At 41.8% G+C, this 13,222-nt stretch overlaps 2 protein-coding genes across 4 annotated transcripts in view; one reads left to right on the forward strand and one right to left on the reverse strand.

Annotated features, from left to right (window-relative positions):
• Positions 1–9,097, reverse strand: part of UMAD1 (UBAP1-MVB12-associated (UMA) domain containing 1) — a 112,660-nt gene extending 103,563 nt beyond the window's left edge. For 2 of the 3 annotated variants that reach the window (XM_069774564.1, XM_069774539.1), the window contains exons 1-2: positions 9,001–9,097; positions 931–1,047 (exon numbers count right to left, since the gene is read on the reverse strand). In XM_069774564.1, the coding sequence (XP_069630665.1) occupies positions 931–1,012 (82 nt within the window). In that variant the 5' untranslated portion in view covers positions 1,013–1,047; positions 9,001–9,097. Of the gene's footprint in view, positions 1–930; positions 1,048–3,376; positions 3,595–9,000 lie in introns of those variants that run through there. The other variant, XM_069774545.1, reaches the window with a different exon arrangement.
• Positions 9,058–12,945, forward strand: RPA3 (replication protein A3). The gene is made up of 4 exons (XM_069774576.1): positions 9,058–9,234; positions 9,574–9,648; positions 11,755–11,863; positions 12,361–12,945. Exons 1-4 carry the CDS (start codon positions 9,136–9,138, stop codon positions 12,441–12,443), a joined length of 366 nt encoding a protein of 121 aa, XP_069630677.1. The 5' UTR covers positions 9,058–9,135; the 3' UTR covers positions 12,444–12,945.
• Positions 12,946–13,222: the final 277 nt, after the last annotated feature.

Consider the following 13,222-nt stretch of genomic DNA (forward strand, 5'->3'; position numbering starts at 1 on the left):
AGAGTGACAGATGTGAAACCAGATTTATTTTAATGGAGAACTATTACAAAAAATATAAGTAAGTTCTTCTCAGAAAGAGTTCCAATAGTCTCTCATATTGTTAGACTTTGATAATCTAGAGGCTTTTGTGACTTGAAAATGCTCAAGTAACACTTAAATAGAGAAACACTGTAAGACTCCTGATAAGAACAAGTCAGTAAATCAGAGCAGCAGAATCTGAATATTGATGATGACAGATTTACAAGGAGGAAAACACAAATTTTCAAGAGAGGAAAAAGAAAAGCATCAGTTACAGCATGATAGCAATAAATTATTTTCTGCATGCTTGAGCCATGCTACAAGACTTTGAAAGAGCTTGACTAAAGCTGCAAATTTAGCCAGTTCACAGGTAAGTAGACTTCGGATTAGTTTTTGAATAACAAAAAGACTTTGAAAACCCTAAACTGCTTAATTTTCATCTGCATTTGCCATGTGACTAGAAATACACAGATGTTTCTTGGTTTCTAATATAAAGAGACTTTGGGGGTAACACTAAAAGGAAGGAACCTGAAAAAACCCAGTCCTTGAACAACTGCAATAAGGTATTCTCTTCCCACTACTCTAATCATAAAGCTAGAAGCCCCAGCTTTGAACGTTCTTGTTTTGTAAGGTCATAATTTCTCCTTGCTCACAGTATGAGAGGAAAATAAGAAACTATATTTTCAACGCTCTTGAGTAAGAGTTCATACCTATGTAAATAAAATGTCAGCTATTTAGTCCAAATGATGAGACTAAGAATATGAACTCCTTCAGAAAAAGTAAGAATTCTGAACAATTTTTATCATGGCTTCTCTTAATATTTCATTTGGTCTAAGCATCTCAAAGAAATTTTTACATTTCAGAGATGATAAGAATCACTTACAGATGCACTTTATACAGAAGCCCACTTACCCACAATAACAAATCCATCTGCTTCTCTCTCTGGCACTGTAACCTTCTTTGAATCTTGACTTTTCCGGAAGAAGCTGAACATAGCCTCCTTTTTTTTTTCCTCTTCTTAGTTGTTATCTAAAATGAAGACAAAACATGTTAAATAAATATAACAGAATTTACCATAAGAAGTTCACACCATGCCAAAGGCCACATGCATGATATTACAGCTTAATCTTTATTACCAGATTTGAAATACCAGGCTTTTGTATCTCAGACAGATTACCTTGTTGATGTAGCAATTGACTTCTACAGGCAAAAAGGGAGTAAAGTATAAAAGGCTTTTCTATAAAGTTATGAATGGAGTGGAACCATTAAAAAAAAAAAAACACCTTCAACCATTCTAAAGGAAATAAGGAAGCTCCCTTCAGCATTTATCCAGCACGTTTCCATATTTTTCTGCTACTTTGAATTGTTGTTACACAAACTTTCTCATCAGAGTTAGTTCTAAAGCATCTCAACTTTGAAGCCCATAACATGCTCCTACAGAAAATGCAGCTTTATAATGCAGGAATACTTGAATGAAGCAAATTGCACTAGAGATTTTCAGTCTTAAGTGTCTGTGCATCAATTATACAGACCAACCCATCCACCCCTACAGTATTAGCATAGTATCTATTTTCATTTTTCCAGTTTGCGGTCTTAGAGACAGCTTAACACTTGGGTGTATTTGATTAACAGCTACCACTGATCCCCTTAAAAGAAACTGCAACAAAATCATATGTTGCAAATTTTTCATAACAGTAATTCATTAAAAGAATCTTCCAAAGCAGCTAAGAACTCTGAGTTCGCAACAGCTAGGACAAAACAAAGAAAGCAGTGGGATAAAAACATTAACTGCAAAAGATTATGCTCAGTATCTATTCTCTCTCAAGACTGGAAGATTACCTAGAAGCAATTCTGAATAGCTTAAAAAGGACGAATTCATATTAAAAACCCCACAAGCATTAGCCAAAAGATAGGCAGTTGGACCAGCTTTTACAAAATTAAGTCCTATGAACCACCCCATAAACATGGATACATCATGAAACATTCTTCTAAGCAAATCCTCTAATTATTCTGAACTTTAAGATGTAGACTCAACGAAGTTTCTCTTCTTCCAAGAAAAGTTATAAGAGAAGCTTTATAGGGAAGCGTCACTCTTGTGAAGAACAACCAACAGAACTACACAAAGCACGTATTCACAGGTTCAGTTTATTGAGATGGCTACCAATGTACCACCACCTACTTTCTACCTAACTGGCACCACTGAACACAGCAACCGAGAGTCTCCCCAGCCTTCTCCTGCAACAGCAGCTCTGTCCGTAGCGCTAGGACAATGAGAAAAGGAAAGAGGCACCACAGCAGCAGTCACCCCTTGAAGGTGCACTCAGCTCCAGCCCTTGAGGGCTGAACTCGGACCACTGGACAATGCTGACCTATGGAGCAGGCTGTGATCTGGCTGAAACACACTGTGTGCCAAATGCAGAAAGGAAGGTTCAAAGAAAGGCATGTGAAGATCTTCTCTACTAAAATACCAATATAAAATTGGGAAAAGTGGAATAATGTAATTTCAAGTTTGAAGTAGAGTTTGAGGGGCAGAATCCTGATTCATTTTGCAGACACCAACATTTAAAGGAGAAGGGACTGACAAACCGATAGCAACATCTAATAGACACCTCCAGCAGAGGAAAGGAGTCCAGTCTAAAGAAAAGAGGTGTACAATGCCACGTTTTGATAACATTATTTCACACTAAATTTAACAAAGAAGAATCTTTAGAAGGTGGGAAAGAGAGAAGAGTGCTACCATGGAGTGTTTGGATTTAAAAAAAAAAAAAAGAAAGAAAGAAAGGTAGAAATCCTGGATTAATTATTTGCCACAATTCCTCCGTTACCACCCAAATATTCATGGTACCATAAGCAAGACTTTTTTTTGCCGTAGCCAGTGACCCGTAACAATTAACTGCACAATCAGCACTGACTATTCACCCAATATAAACTGCCTCTCACTCTGCTGTTACAAGCAATAGCAAACACTTCCATACTCCAGATCACAGAAAGTCCCATACAGGAAGTGTAAGCACTGGCGTTCAGGAACAGTGTATAAATAGAACACAGCAAAAGCAGCAACAATTCAAACTGTGGACTGATACCTGAGACTTAAAGACTGAATACCCCGCAGGCTGGCCAGCTACTTCTTGCTTATGCTGACACAGTGCAATTTATAGCAACCAAATAAACTACACTGAAGTACACAAGAACAAAACAAACCATCCAATCCCAGGTATGCAGTAATTAAAAACATGTTACTTATCTGCACTTTATTCCTTTTTGCTTGTTTTCCTACCTTACCATGTGAAATACTGGTATTTCCAGTTCTGTGGAGATTACACAGTAGAAACTCCAAATTATCTCATTTATTCCTTACCTTCCCCCACACCCAGGCTCAACACATGGCGCCAGCAGCATATTCCTTTTTCAGCCCTCGGGGAATAAGTCTTCTCCTGCTACCAATTAGGGTTGTCAGTCCCATAGCTCAAGTGGTAAAAACCTGTGCTGTAATGCTCAAGAGTCAGGTTTCTGCTCCAATGATGTATGAAGGAGAGGCAGTTGTGGAACAGTTTAAAATGCAATTTTACCTTCATCCTAAGTGTGCAACAACAAGAAGCAAAATCAACTTGATGTGTAAAATCTTACAGATAGCTTTGGTAAAGGCTCAGATTCCAGTCAGCCACTTTAGGTGCCAGAGCTGCAGTTGCTCCAGTCACATTTTTTTCTCTTTGAGATCCATCTGCATTATTGTACAGTTTTCAGCTCTACCACATTGTGTTCCCCTTCCCTTCTTTTTTGCACAAAGAAAAGCATCTTAATCAGTGTATATGTGGCACAAAAGAGTTGTATAGGAAACCATGCATTTGTCATTTTTTAAATCCTGCATATTTAACATACCTAAACTTCACTGCTTAAAGGACAACAGACATTTCAATTCAGAGTAAATTAACAATCAGTACAATTTGATCTAGCCAAATTAATGTTACAAGCACGCTCACATACTAGATTTTTTTTTCTTTCATTGACAGAAGGCAGCCTTGCTATCCCAATTTTTTCTAAAATCCCCAAAATTCATCTTACCTACATACATGTAGCTTTCAGTTTCTGAAGTAGCTTTAACTTAATTCCACTGCCAGCAGTATTTCTCAAACAACAAAACAAAAAAACCCCACACATCCTTTTGCTTGAAGCAGAAAAACAAACAAAGCTAACTAAAGTCCCCTTAAGCTCAGGCCTCAAGTTCTTATGCTGTTAAAACCACTGGTCCAGCAGTAGGAAAATAGCATGTTGTATTTTGTGATTGTGAATGTTGGGGAGGTGGTAAGGTATCCAATTATTTAAAAGACTAATGTGCTTAGTGAGGCGGTTTCCTTCTCTGGGTGTTCACCACTTCGAAACAAAACTTGTGCTTGCAGATCTCAGGTCTGCATAACTGATGTGGAGGAAGGAGCTTACAACTACTAGTCGCAGTATTTTAGTACCTTTGCTGGACACAATATTAAGTTTAAACTAAATAACAAAGAACAACTAAGAAAATAGAAGGGGGGCACAGAAACAAGAAGTAGAGCTATATACAGTATGCCATAGGTAAAGGAAAAGCTGTAGACAGGCAATGTGGGGACATTTGTGATATTTGCTCTCTTAAGAATTTTATCAACTGTGGAACTTCAAAAGTAAACATAAATCTCTCCAGCAACGGGAAATGCAACCACTAAATTTCTTGAATTAGATGTTAAAAACAGAACAAAGCCCCTGTCCAACAAAGAAACACAGAGCTGAATGGAAACACTCCTGCTCTTGAAGATAAGAACACAGTTTAAGCACTTGCAGAATCAGGCTGGAGTTTTACTACTTGTAGATAAGATGAGGTTTCAGTCAACGAAAGCTGAGAACAACCAGTTTCCACACAAGTTTCATTTCAGAGTAAAAATTAAATTTGAAGTTTGTGGACCTGGCTGCAATAGTCACAGAGACTCAAGAAAAAAAGCTCTCAGTTGCGGGATTTTTTTCAAAAGCTGTCAGCACAAAATCACAGAAAATACACCCGCCATTCAGAGATAGCACCATGTTCCTGCAGTAATTTCTGCTATATAGCACAGCACTTTTCCTTTCCAGATGGGATTAATTTTATTTCTATAGGAGACCTGAAATTGAATTCACTGCCTAAAGATAAAAATCTCCCTTGGTAGGAATATGCAATTCCCTTCTCCTCATGTTTCCCCCTCACTAAAAAGTGAACACAATTTTTTCTTTCTCCAATCTCAATCGCTGATAGTTAAGAATAATGCTTTTGGCACCACTTCAGTCATTAGCAAGTAATCAACTGTGAACTACAGCAATTCTGTGAGGCTGCAAAAAATATTTTGTCTTTCTATGAGGCTCTGAGAACATACGTGGGATTGGACAAAGATGAGTTACAGAGCTGCACAAAGGGGTTAATTTATTCCTCCTGCATTTTGTTAGTCTCCTTCAACAAGAAGTATGAGTGACCTTTGAGCCAAACCAATACGTTAAATCCAATAAAATTTTTCTATACAATGAAGATCCTAGCATATTTAGCATTACTCTTCAGTTTTTTCCTGAATGTTCACAAGTGACAGGAGGAGAAGGGTAATTTAATATTAAAAACACAAATGATGCAGACTAAGAAAAAGAGGGGATGCCCAGGAACACAGCAAAGCAGAATTGCAGTGGCACTGCCAGTAATTACATAAATGATGAAATAAGGTCAGAACAATATTCAAAACTGACGTCAAAAAAAGAACCAGAATAATTTCACGTCTAGCAGTTTAAGCTATATAATCTATGGAAGGAGAAAACAGCATCAGAGCAATTCTCTCTTCCAAACTAGCATCTGCTGTAATTCACCAATAAAGCAGCAATCAGAAAAGGAACAAGATGTTTACAGCCCTGTACAGCCCTGCTTATGACATGAAAACAACCAATTTAAGAGTCAAGAACATGCATGTTGAAAAGATTTCTCTGTGACACCAAAAGAACAGTTTAAAAGCTTTTGGCCTAATGTAAGTTACTATGTAAAGAAGAAAAAAAAACCCGATGTATCATTTCTTTTATCTGGCATTAATATTAGTCAAATTACTTTAGTCTGTGATTCTTGAAAAGAGAAGAAAGGAAAGTAAGTGTCAAGAGAAACACAAACACAAAACAGGGATATACATGTAACAAAACACTAACAAAGACTTTTTTACTTACATAAAATGTGACTATTTAAAGTTTTCATAAAATTTAAGGGAAGCAGAAATACCAAGAACTATGCAGCTCAAATTACCATAGTATAAAATGCTCAAAGATGCTGAATCAACCACAATCCAGTCAGACAATAAAAGCATAGGTGACAAAGGCAAAGCCAGGAGTGAAATAACAGTATTCAAACTGATGTCAACATTCAAAACCCTGAAGAAGATAGAAAATGCTAAAATAGAAAGCTAGGTGCTTATTAGATACAATACTCAGTAGGTTGAAACCTACTTCTTTCCCTGCAGTTATCTTCTGACTGCAAACCTTCAACAGCTGCTAAGCATGATACAGACACGTATTTGTAAGAACTTCTACAACATGTTTTTCTAATAGCTGACCCTTAAAACGTGGCAGACAAATAGCCCTAGAAGAGCCACTCTGCAGCAGCTTGCTGCATCTTGCTCCAACTGTTACCTTTATGAGATCTCTCCTTTAAAATATCTGAAGATATGCTAAGGAGATGAGGATATTCTCTTGCAAATAAACTACTGAAAAGGTGAATGGCATAGTGACACCCAGGAGATGACAACCAGCTACGCCCCACTGAAGATATAACCCCACAGCACTCCCCTTCCTGGCCACATGCTGGTTGCGCATAGCTTCTGGTGGTAGCTGGTTCAGCTTGCCAAGCCATCACGACACTAACCGAGCCAACTAACAAAAACCACTTTGTGCTGGTTAGCAAGCTGAACTAGCCTGCAGCTGGTTAGAAGAGTCAGCCAGCACACAGGCAGTGTTGGGATCGCCCTTTTAAGCCAGAGCAGAGTTAGATTTTTTCCAAGTATTTCCTGAAACACTGGTCCTGGGGTCCTGGAAACAGAAAGGAAATCACAGAGACACAGAATGGCTGAGGTTGGAAGGGACCTCTGGAAGTTGTCTTGTTCAACCCCCTGCTTAAGCAGGGCCACCTAGAGCTGGTTGCCCAGGACCATGTCCAGATGGCTTTTGAATATGTCCAAGGATGGAGACTCCACAACCTCCCTGGGCAACCTGTGCCAGTGCTCAGTCACTCTCACAGCGAAAAAAGTGTTCCCTGATTTTCAGAGGGAACCTCCCGTGTTTCAGTTTGTGCCCATTGCCTCTAGTCCTGTCACTGGGCACCACTGAATAGAGCCTGTCTCTGTCCTCCTTGCACATTCCTTTCAGGTATTTATATATGCATTAATAAGATCCCCCTGAGCCTTCTCTTCTCTAGGCTAAACAGTCCCAGTTCTCTCAGCCCTTCTTCAGATGTAAGATGCTCCAGTCCCTTAATCATCACTGTGGCCCTTGCTGGACTCTCTCCAGTATGTCTACGTCTCTCTTGTACCCAGAACTTGGACCCAGTGCTCCAGGTGTGGCCTCACCAGTGCTGAGGGGAAGGATCACCTTCCTCAACCCACTGGCAATGCTATATCTAACACAGCCCAGGATACCATTAGCCGCCTTTGCCGCAAGGGCAATTGGGAGGAACCGCTCCACGCAAGGGACAGTAGGGGAAAACACACGGAAAAAGACAAGAAGTGGTGAGAGTGCCACGTCCAGTGCTAGCTCTGTCTTATGTCCATCAGTCACTCTAACCCTGGGGATTGAGCGTAAGCTCTTTAATGATGAAATGAAGCGAAATGAAATTAATATAATAGTTCAGTTGGAAGGGACCTACATTGATCATCTAGTCCAACTGCCTGACCACTTCAGGGCTGACCAAAACCTAAAGCATATTATTAAAGGCATTGTCCAAATGCATCTTAAACACTAACAGGCTTGGGGCATCTATCACCTCTCTAGAAAGCCGGTTCTGGTGTTTGACCACCCTCTCTGTAAAGAAATGCTTCCTAATGTCCAGCCTAAACCTCCCCTGACACAGCTTTGAACCATTCCGACGGGTCCTGTCACTGGATCGCAGGGAGAAGACATCAGCACCCCCCTCTTCACTTCCCCTCCCCAGGAAGCTGCAGAGAGCAATGAGGTCACCCCTCAGCCTCCTCTTCTCCAAACTAGACAAACCCAAAGCCCTTAGCTGCTCCTCATAGGACATCCCTTCCAGCCCTTTCACCAGCTTTGTTGCCCTCCTCTGGATGCATTTGAGAACCTTCACGTCCTTCTTAAATTGTGGGGCCCAGAACTGCACGCAGTACTCAAGGTGAGGACTGACTAGAGTGACATAATCGCCTTTGACCGGCTGGTTGTGCTGTGTTTGAGGCACCCCAGCATGCGGTTTGCCCTCTTGGCTGCCAGGGCACACTGCTGACTTGTATTGAGCCTGCTGTCAGCCAGCACCCCCGGATCCCTTTCTGCAGGGCTGCTCTCCAGACACTCCTCCCCCCATTTACACTTTCGCCTGTGGAAATGCGTTGGGTATCGCCGCCGTTAACACGCAACGTTTTGAGTATCAACTACGGCCCGTAAAACAAGCATGGGTTAACAGACCGGTGACGGGAATGCTTGGCTTGGGCAGCGGTGACCTGAGGGGAGCCAGTATCTAAAGGGAGAGGGAAAACGGCCGTTAGGGGAGGGAAAGTATGAGGTGATTTAAGAGGAAAGGATTAAATGACAGAATAGGGCTGGAAGGAGCCGGCCGGGCCGCGGCGGGGAGGCCGGCGGGGGGGTGGGGGCTCGCCCCGGGGAAGCCCCGGCTTCCCCGGGGCGAGCCCCCACCCCCCCGCCGGCCTCCCCGCCGCGGCAGCAGCGAGACCCCCCCCGCCATCACCCACCGCCCCGGCCGCCCGATGCCGCCCCCGCCGCCGCCGCCGCTTCACCAACCTCCACCTCCGCTTCCGGGTCGCGTCAGGCGAAGGGGAAATCCCGCCCCGGCGCTTTCCCCCGCCCTCCCAATCCCCCCGTTGCCAGGGGCAACGTCGCCCCTCCCCACCGCAAAGGGCGGGAAACCGCGGCGGGATGGAGGACATCGGTGAGGTGCCGCGGCCGCGCATCGCCACCGGCCACCTGGCGCAGCGCATCGGGCAGCCCGTCTGCTTCGTGGGCCGCGTCGAGAAGGTCCGTGATCTGCCCGGCGGTCGGTTACTGCCCTTTGGGGGCCGCGCCGCGGGGCCTTTGGTGGGGTAGTTGCCCTGCCGGCCTGGGTAGGGCCTTGCCCCGGGGTGCGCTCCGGGCTGGGGCGCCGTGTGGGGAGGCTGTCGCCTTGCCTGGTGCAGCTCGTCGCGGCCTGGCCCGAGGGGAGGCCGGCGGCTCCGGTCAGGCCGGGGGCAGGGCGGGAGGCGGCCGCAACGGTCGGATCTTTCGGAGGAAGGCCTGCCGCGCAGTTCTGGTTGAGGTGGCTAAACCTGTAACGCTGACAGCTGCCTTCTGAGCGCACAGGGCTAATGTCTTTTGTAGATTCATCCTACTGGGAAGCTTTTCGTGCTTTCGGATGGAGAAGGAAAACATACGACTGTGGAGCTGAGCGAACCTGTAAGTTAAGGAATACTTTGGAAATACTTGATGTTGCCTCTTGTGGATTCCGGAGGTTTTGTCATTTCTGAAACCTGTGCGTGCCTTGCATGTATCGAGTTTTTAGTCAGGAAAAAAAAAATATCTGTTTATTCCTGAGGTTTTGTCCCTTCTGAAACCTGCACGACTTACGTGTATTGGGTTTTTAGTCAGGAAAAAAAAAATAATCCCTGGTTTCTCCCTTTTCCACCCATGTTTCATTGCCTCTGCTTCTTACATCTTCCAGCTAACTTGCAGTCTTCATATTCATGAACTGCCTTGGTCTTCATCAATTTTCAGGTGGTATTAAGAGAGAGAACTCATTCCTTGTCAGACAGATCTCTGTCTGGCTATTTTGTCTTACTCTATTCGTTGTTTACAGTGTAATATATTCCACTACGTATATTAGCTTTACTTTAATTTCACTTTTTTCTCCCTTTTTCTTATTGCCTTTATATGCCTAACAGAATATTTTGTGAAGGTAGTCGAAAAACCCCAAGAACATGGTATTCTCAACAGTTTCTGAGTTGACATTTTTATAGCCTCTTAGAGCACTTGTCATAGCATTCCAGTAAACTTCATCATTAGCTTGAAGCATTCTTTCTTAAAAAAATTAAAAATCATGCAATTAATGCAATGGGTATAAGATATGCTTATAACTACTGCACAAAAGTACTGCTTCCTTTGTTATCATGTCCCACTAAAGGTATAACGCCCTGACATTCTCTTATGCCTTTTAAGTTTGTTTTATTTTCTCTAGCAAATGTTGTAATTAAAGAATTATTTTCACTGTGATGGCAAATGCTCTAGCTTAACTGACCATGTGTGTAGTCTTTAATGCTGAGAAATCTCACCATTTCCATGTGAAATAATTGCACATGGTACTCTCTGACTTTCAAGACAGGAGCCTCTCCTTGTTGATGAAAAATGCGGTTTGATCTGGCAAAGAGTTTTGTCTTATAAATGTTAAGCTTGCTGACATCATCCTCAAACTGAAAGAAAACGTCTTTCCTACAAGTTCTGCCTGTACCTTAACTCTTTCTTTCTGGAGGTCATGAAAAGGTTTCCTGCCTTGGGTTGTTAAAACTTAAGATGTCAGCATCTGACCAACGATTTCACAACTTTGCATAACACAGTAAATGGTCGAATTTCATAAATGCATAACTGCAGTGTTGGGCACTTCACAGTCTGTGTTCCATTGCGGTAGGAGAAACTGGTGTATGCAGAAAAAACATGCCAGGTTCATCTCTCTGGTTTGCCTAATGTCAATGGAGGAACTTCTAGACTTGCTAATCAAAGTGCTTTCTAACTTTTTTCCTCTTTAATAGATTCCTTTGTTTGCATGTGTGTAGTTTCTCCTTTCAACAGAGAACCCCAAAATTATGGGGAGGGGAGGGAATCTATTGCTGTGTTCCAGGAGACTTACTAGAAAGTGAAAAGTAAGAGTTAGATATTGGAAGAACATTACTGAAATAGTACTGCACTCTTAAAATTAGTATCTTAAAAAAGAAAGAAAACATATTCAAGCTATATGATTTTGGAGCAAGATAATACTTTTAGCCTTTTTTTTTCCCCTCGTTCAACCAAAGCCTTGTTATTGTCAAGGTCTTTGTATTCTGAACACTTACTGACAGATTACTTAATAATTTCCAATTATACCTCCTGGATCTGGAATACTGGAACTGCTCTCTGGCATGCGTGATACCTCCTTAGCTCTTACAGAGTTCTATAGTTTACTCAGGTTTGAATGCTATGTGTTAAAATCTGGATTCTTCTGCTGTCTGTGTCCTAGATTAGTCTCTGTTCAGTGACAAAATGACAGAGTTTTATAAACCAGCATCTTCCCTCTGATGCTTCTTCATATATTTTTTTTGTGTCAGTACTGAATTGGCTGTTACTAAATCTGTAAGCGGCTCAAGACTTTTGGGTGGCAGGGGGGACAGGGCTGTTCAGTAGTACTGTATTGTTTGAAATGGAACAGAATCTGTCATGAACAGTCAGTTGTGGAGAGTTCCTATCTTAAGTGTTGTGCAGTAGAGACAGCAGCTAATTTAGTGATACTAATTTCATATTTGGTATGTTTTCTAGCTAGATGAAGAGATCTCAGGAGTTCTTGAGGTAGTGGGAAGAGTAACAAATCAGGCAACCATCATGTGCATGTCATATGTCCAGTTCAGAGAAGATAAAAGTCCATTTGGTAAGTAAGAATATACATTATAACAAATTCATTTTGGGTTCAGAACTCTTCTTCAGTAAGAAGGGAGAGCCTGATTATCTTTTCTTACAGACAAGGTCTTTCTTCAAGCTGCCAGATGCAGAGTATAATGTAGAAAAGAAGAGTGTCGTGGGAAAAATTCTGTACAGAATACACTGGTTTACTGTCAAACTGTAGGGACTGACTTGAAGCTGGAGCCAGTCTAGATAGCTGCCATGGTCTGATCATTCTTGCACTCCTGACTGCGGCCTTCTGGCCTTGCACTGGACCTTGTGTGATGGTGCAGCTAGCAGGCCTAAAAATAACCCTTCAGAAAGCAAGCAATGAGAGTGTTGTTGCCTCGGGGAAAACTGGGGAGGATGAGGGAGACTGGGAATGCTCAGCTATACTGCTTTAAAATAAGCAGTGCTTTAATGCTGTCATTTGCTTGTGGGGAACTTGGCTTATGCATCATAACCATTTTCTTTGCCCTCTTTCAGATCTGGAACTCTACAATGAAGCACTAAAAATTATTCATGAATTCCCTGAATACTTCCCATTTGGTACTGGGCGGAAGAATTGATTTTTCTTAGCGTATATTTAGAACATATATATTAGAGGGGACAACAGTACCATAGCTTTCTTGCCTGACAGCATGGTAACAGTTGCATTTATTTCCATCAGATATACTGAAAAGATGGTGTTACGTGTGCCATGTATTGCCAGTGAAGAATGGTTTTCATTTTTTCTTTAGAAATGTATTTATTCAGCAAGAAGAACGCTTGTGGGCATATCTCACTGTCTATATATATTTAACCCTTCTGCATCCATGAGGAATGTTCTTTTGCAGGACTGGACTTGCTAGAAACTGAAGTTTTGTAGGCATCTTTTTGCTGCTGTTGGTAGAGGTTCTAGGATACTTCACAGGAAACTCATATTGAAGACATTTGGTGGGGTTATAACGTAAAGATTTTTTATTTATTTGCTTTGATACAAATTTATTGAACATGTAGGGGTATTTTGCATCTTGAAAATGGTCTCTTCTCCAATAAAAAAGATCTGGCTACATTTGGCTATTCACATAATATTACATGTTAGAGTGCTGTTTTCAGTGATACATGGTGACTCCTGTTCTATTTTACCTGACACAGGTAATTTTAACAAGTGGAGTACGAGGTACTTGCTTTTTGCATTGACATTGAACACTTTGAAGATGTCTAGTTAAGGCTTGTGGATTTCAAATGCAGTTGACTTCCCATCACAACCTTCATTCTTGGTGGGAGTCTACGCAGAAGTACCATGATTCAGCCAGCTTGTCATGGTGACTTTAACCGTATAAACTTCAACACAGTTCCCAGTTTT

The sequence above is a fragment of the Haliaeetus albicilla genome, chromosome 2 (assembly GCF_947461875.1).
Source record: "Haliaeetus albicilla chromosome 2, bHalAlb1.1, whole genome shotgun sequence".
Taxonomy (NCBI): Eukaryota; Metazoa; Chordata; class Aves; order Accipitriformes; family Accipitridae; genus Haliaeetus; species Haliaeetus albicilla.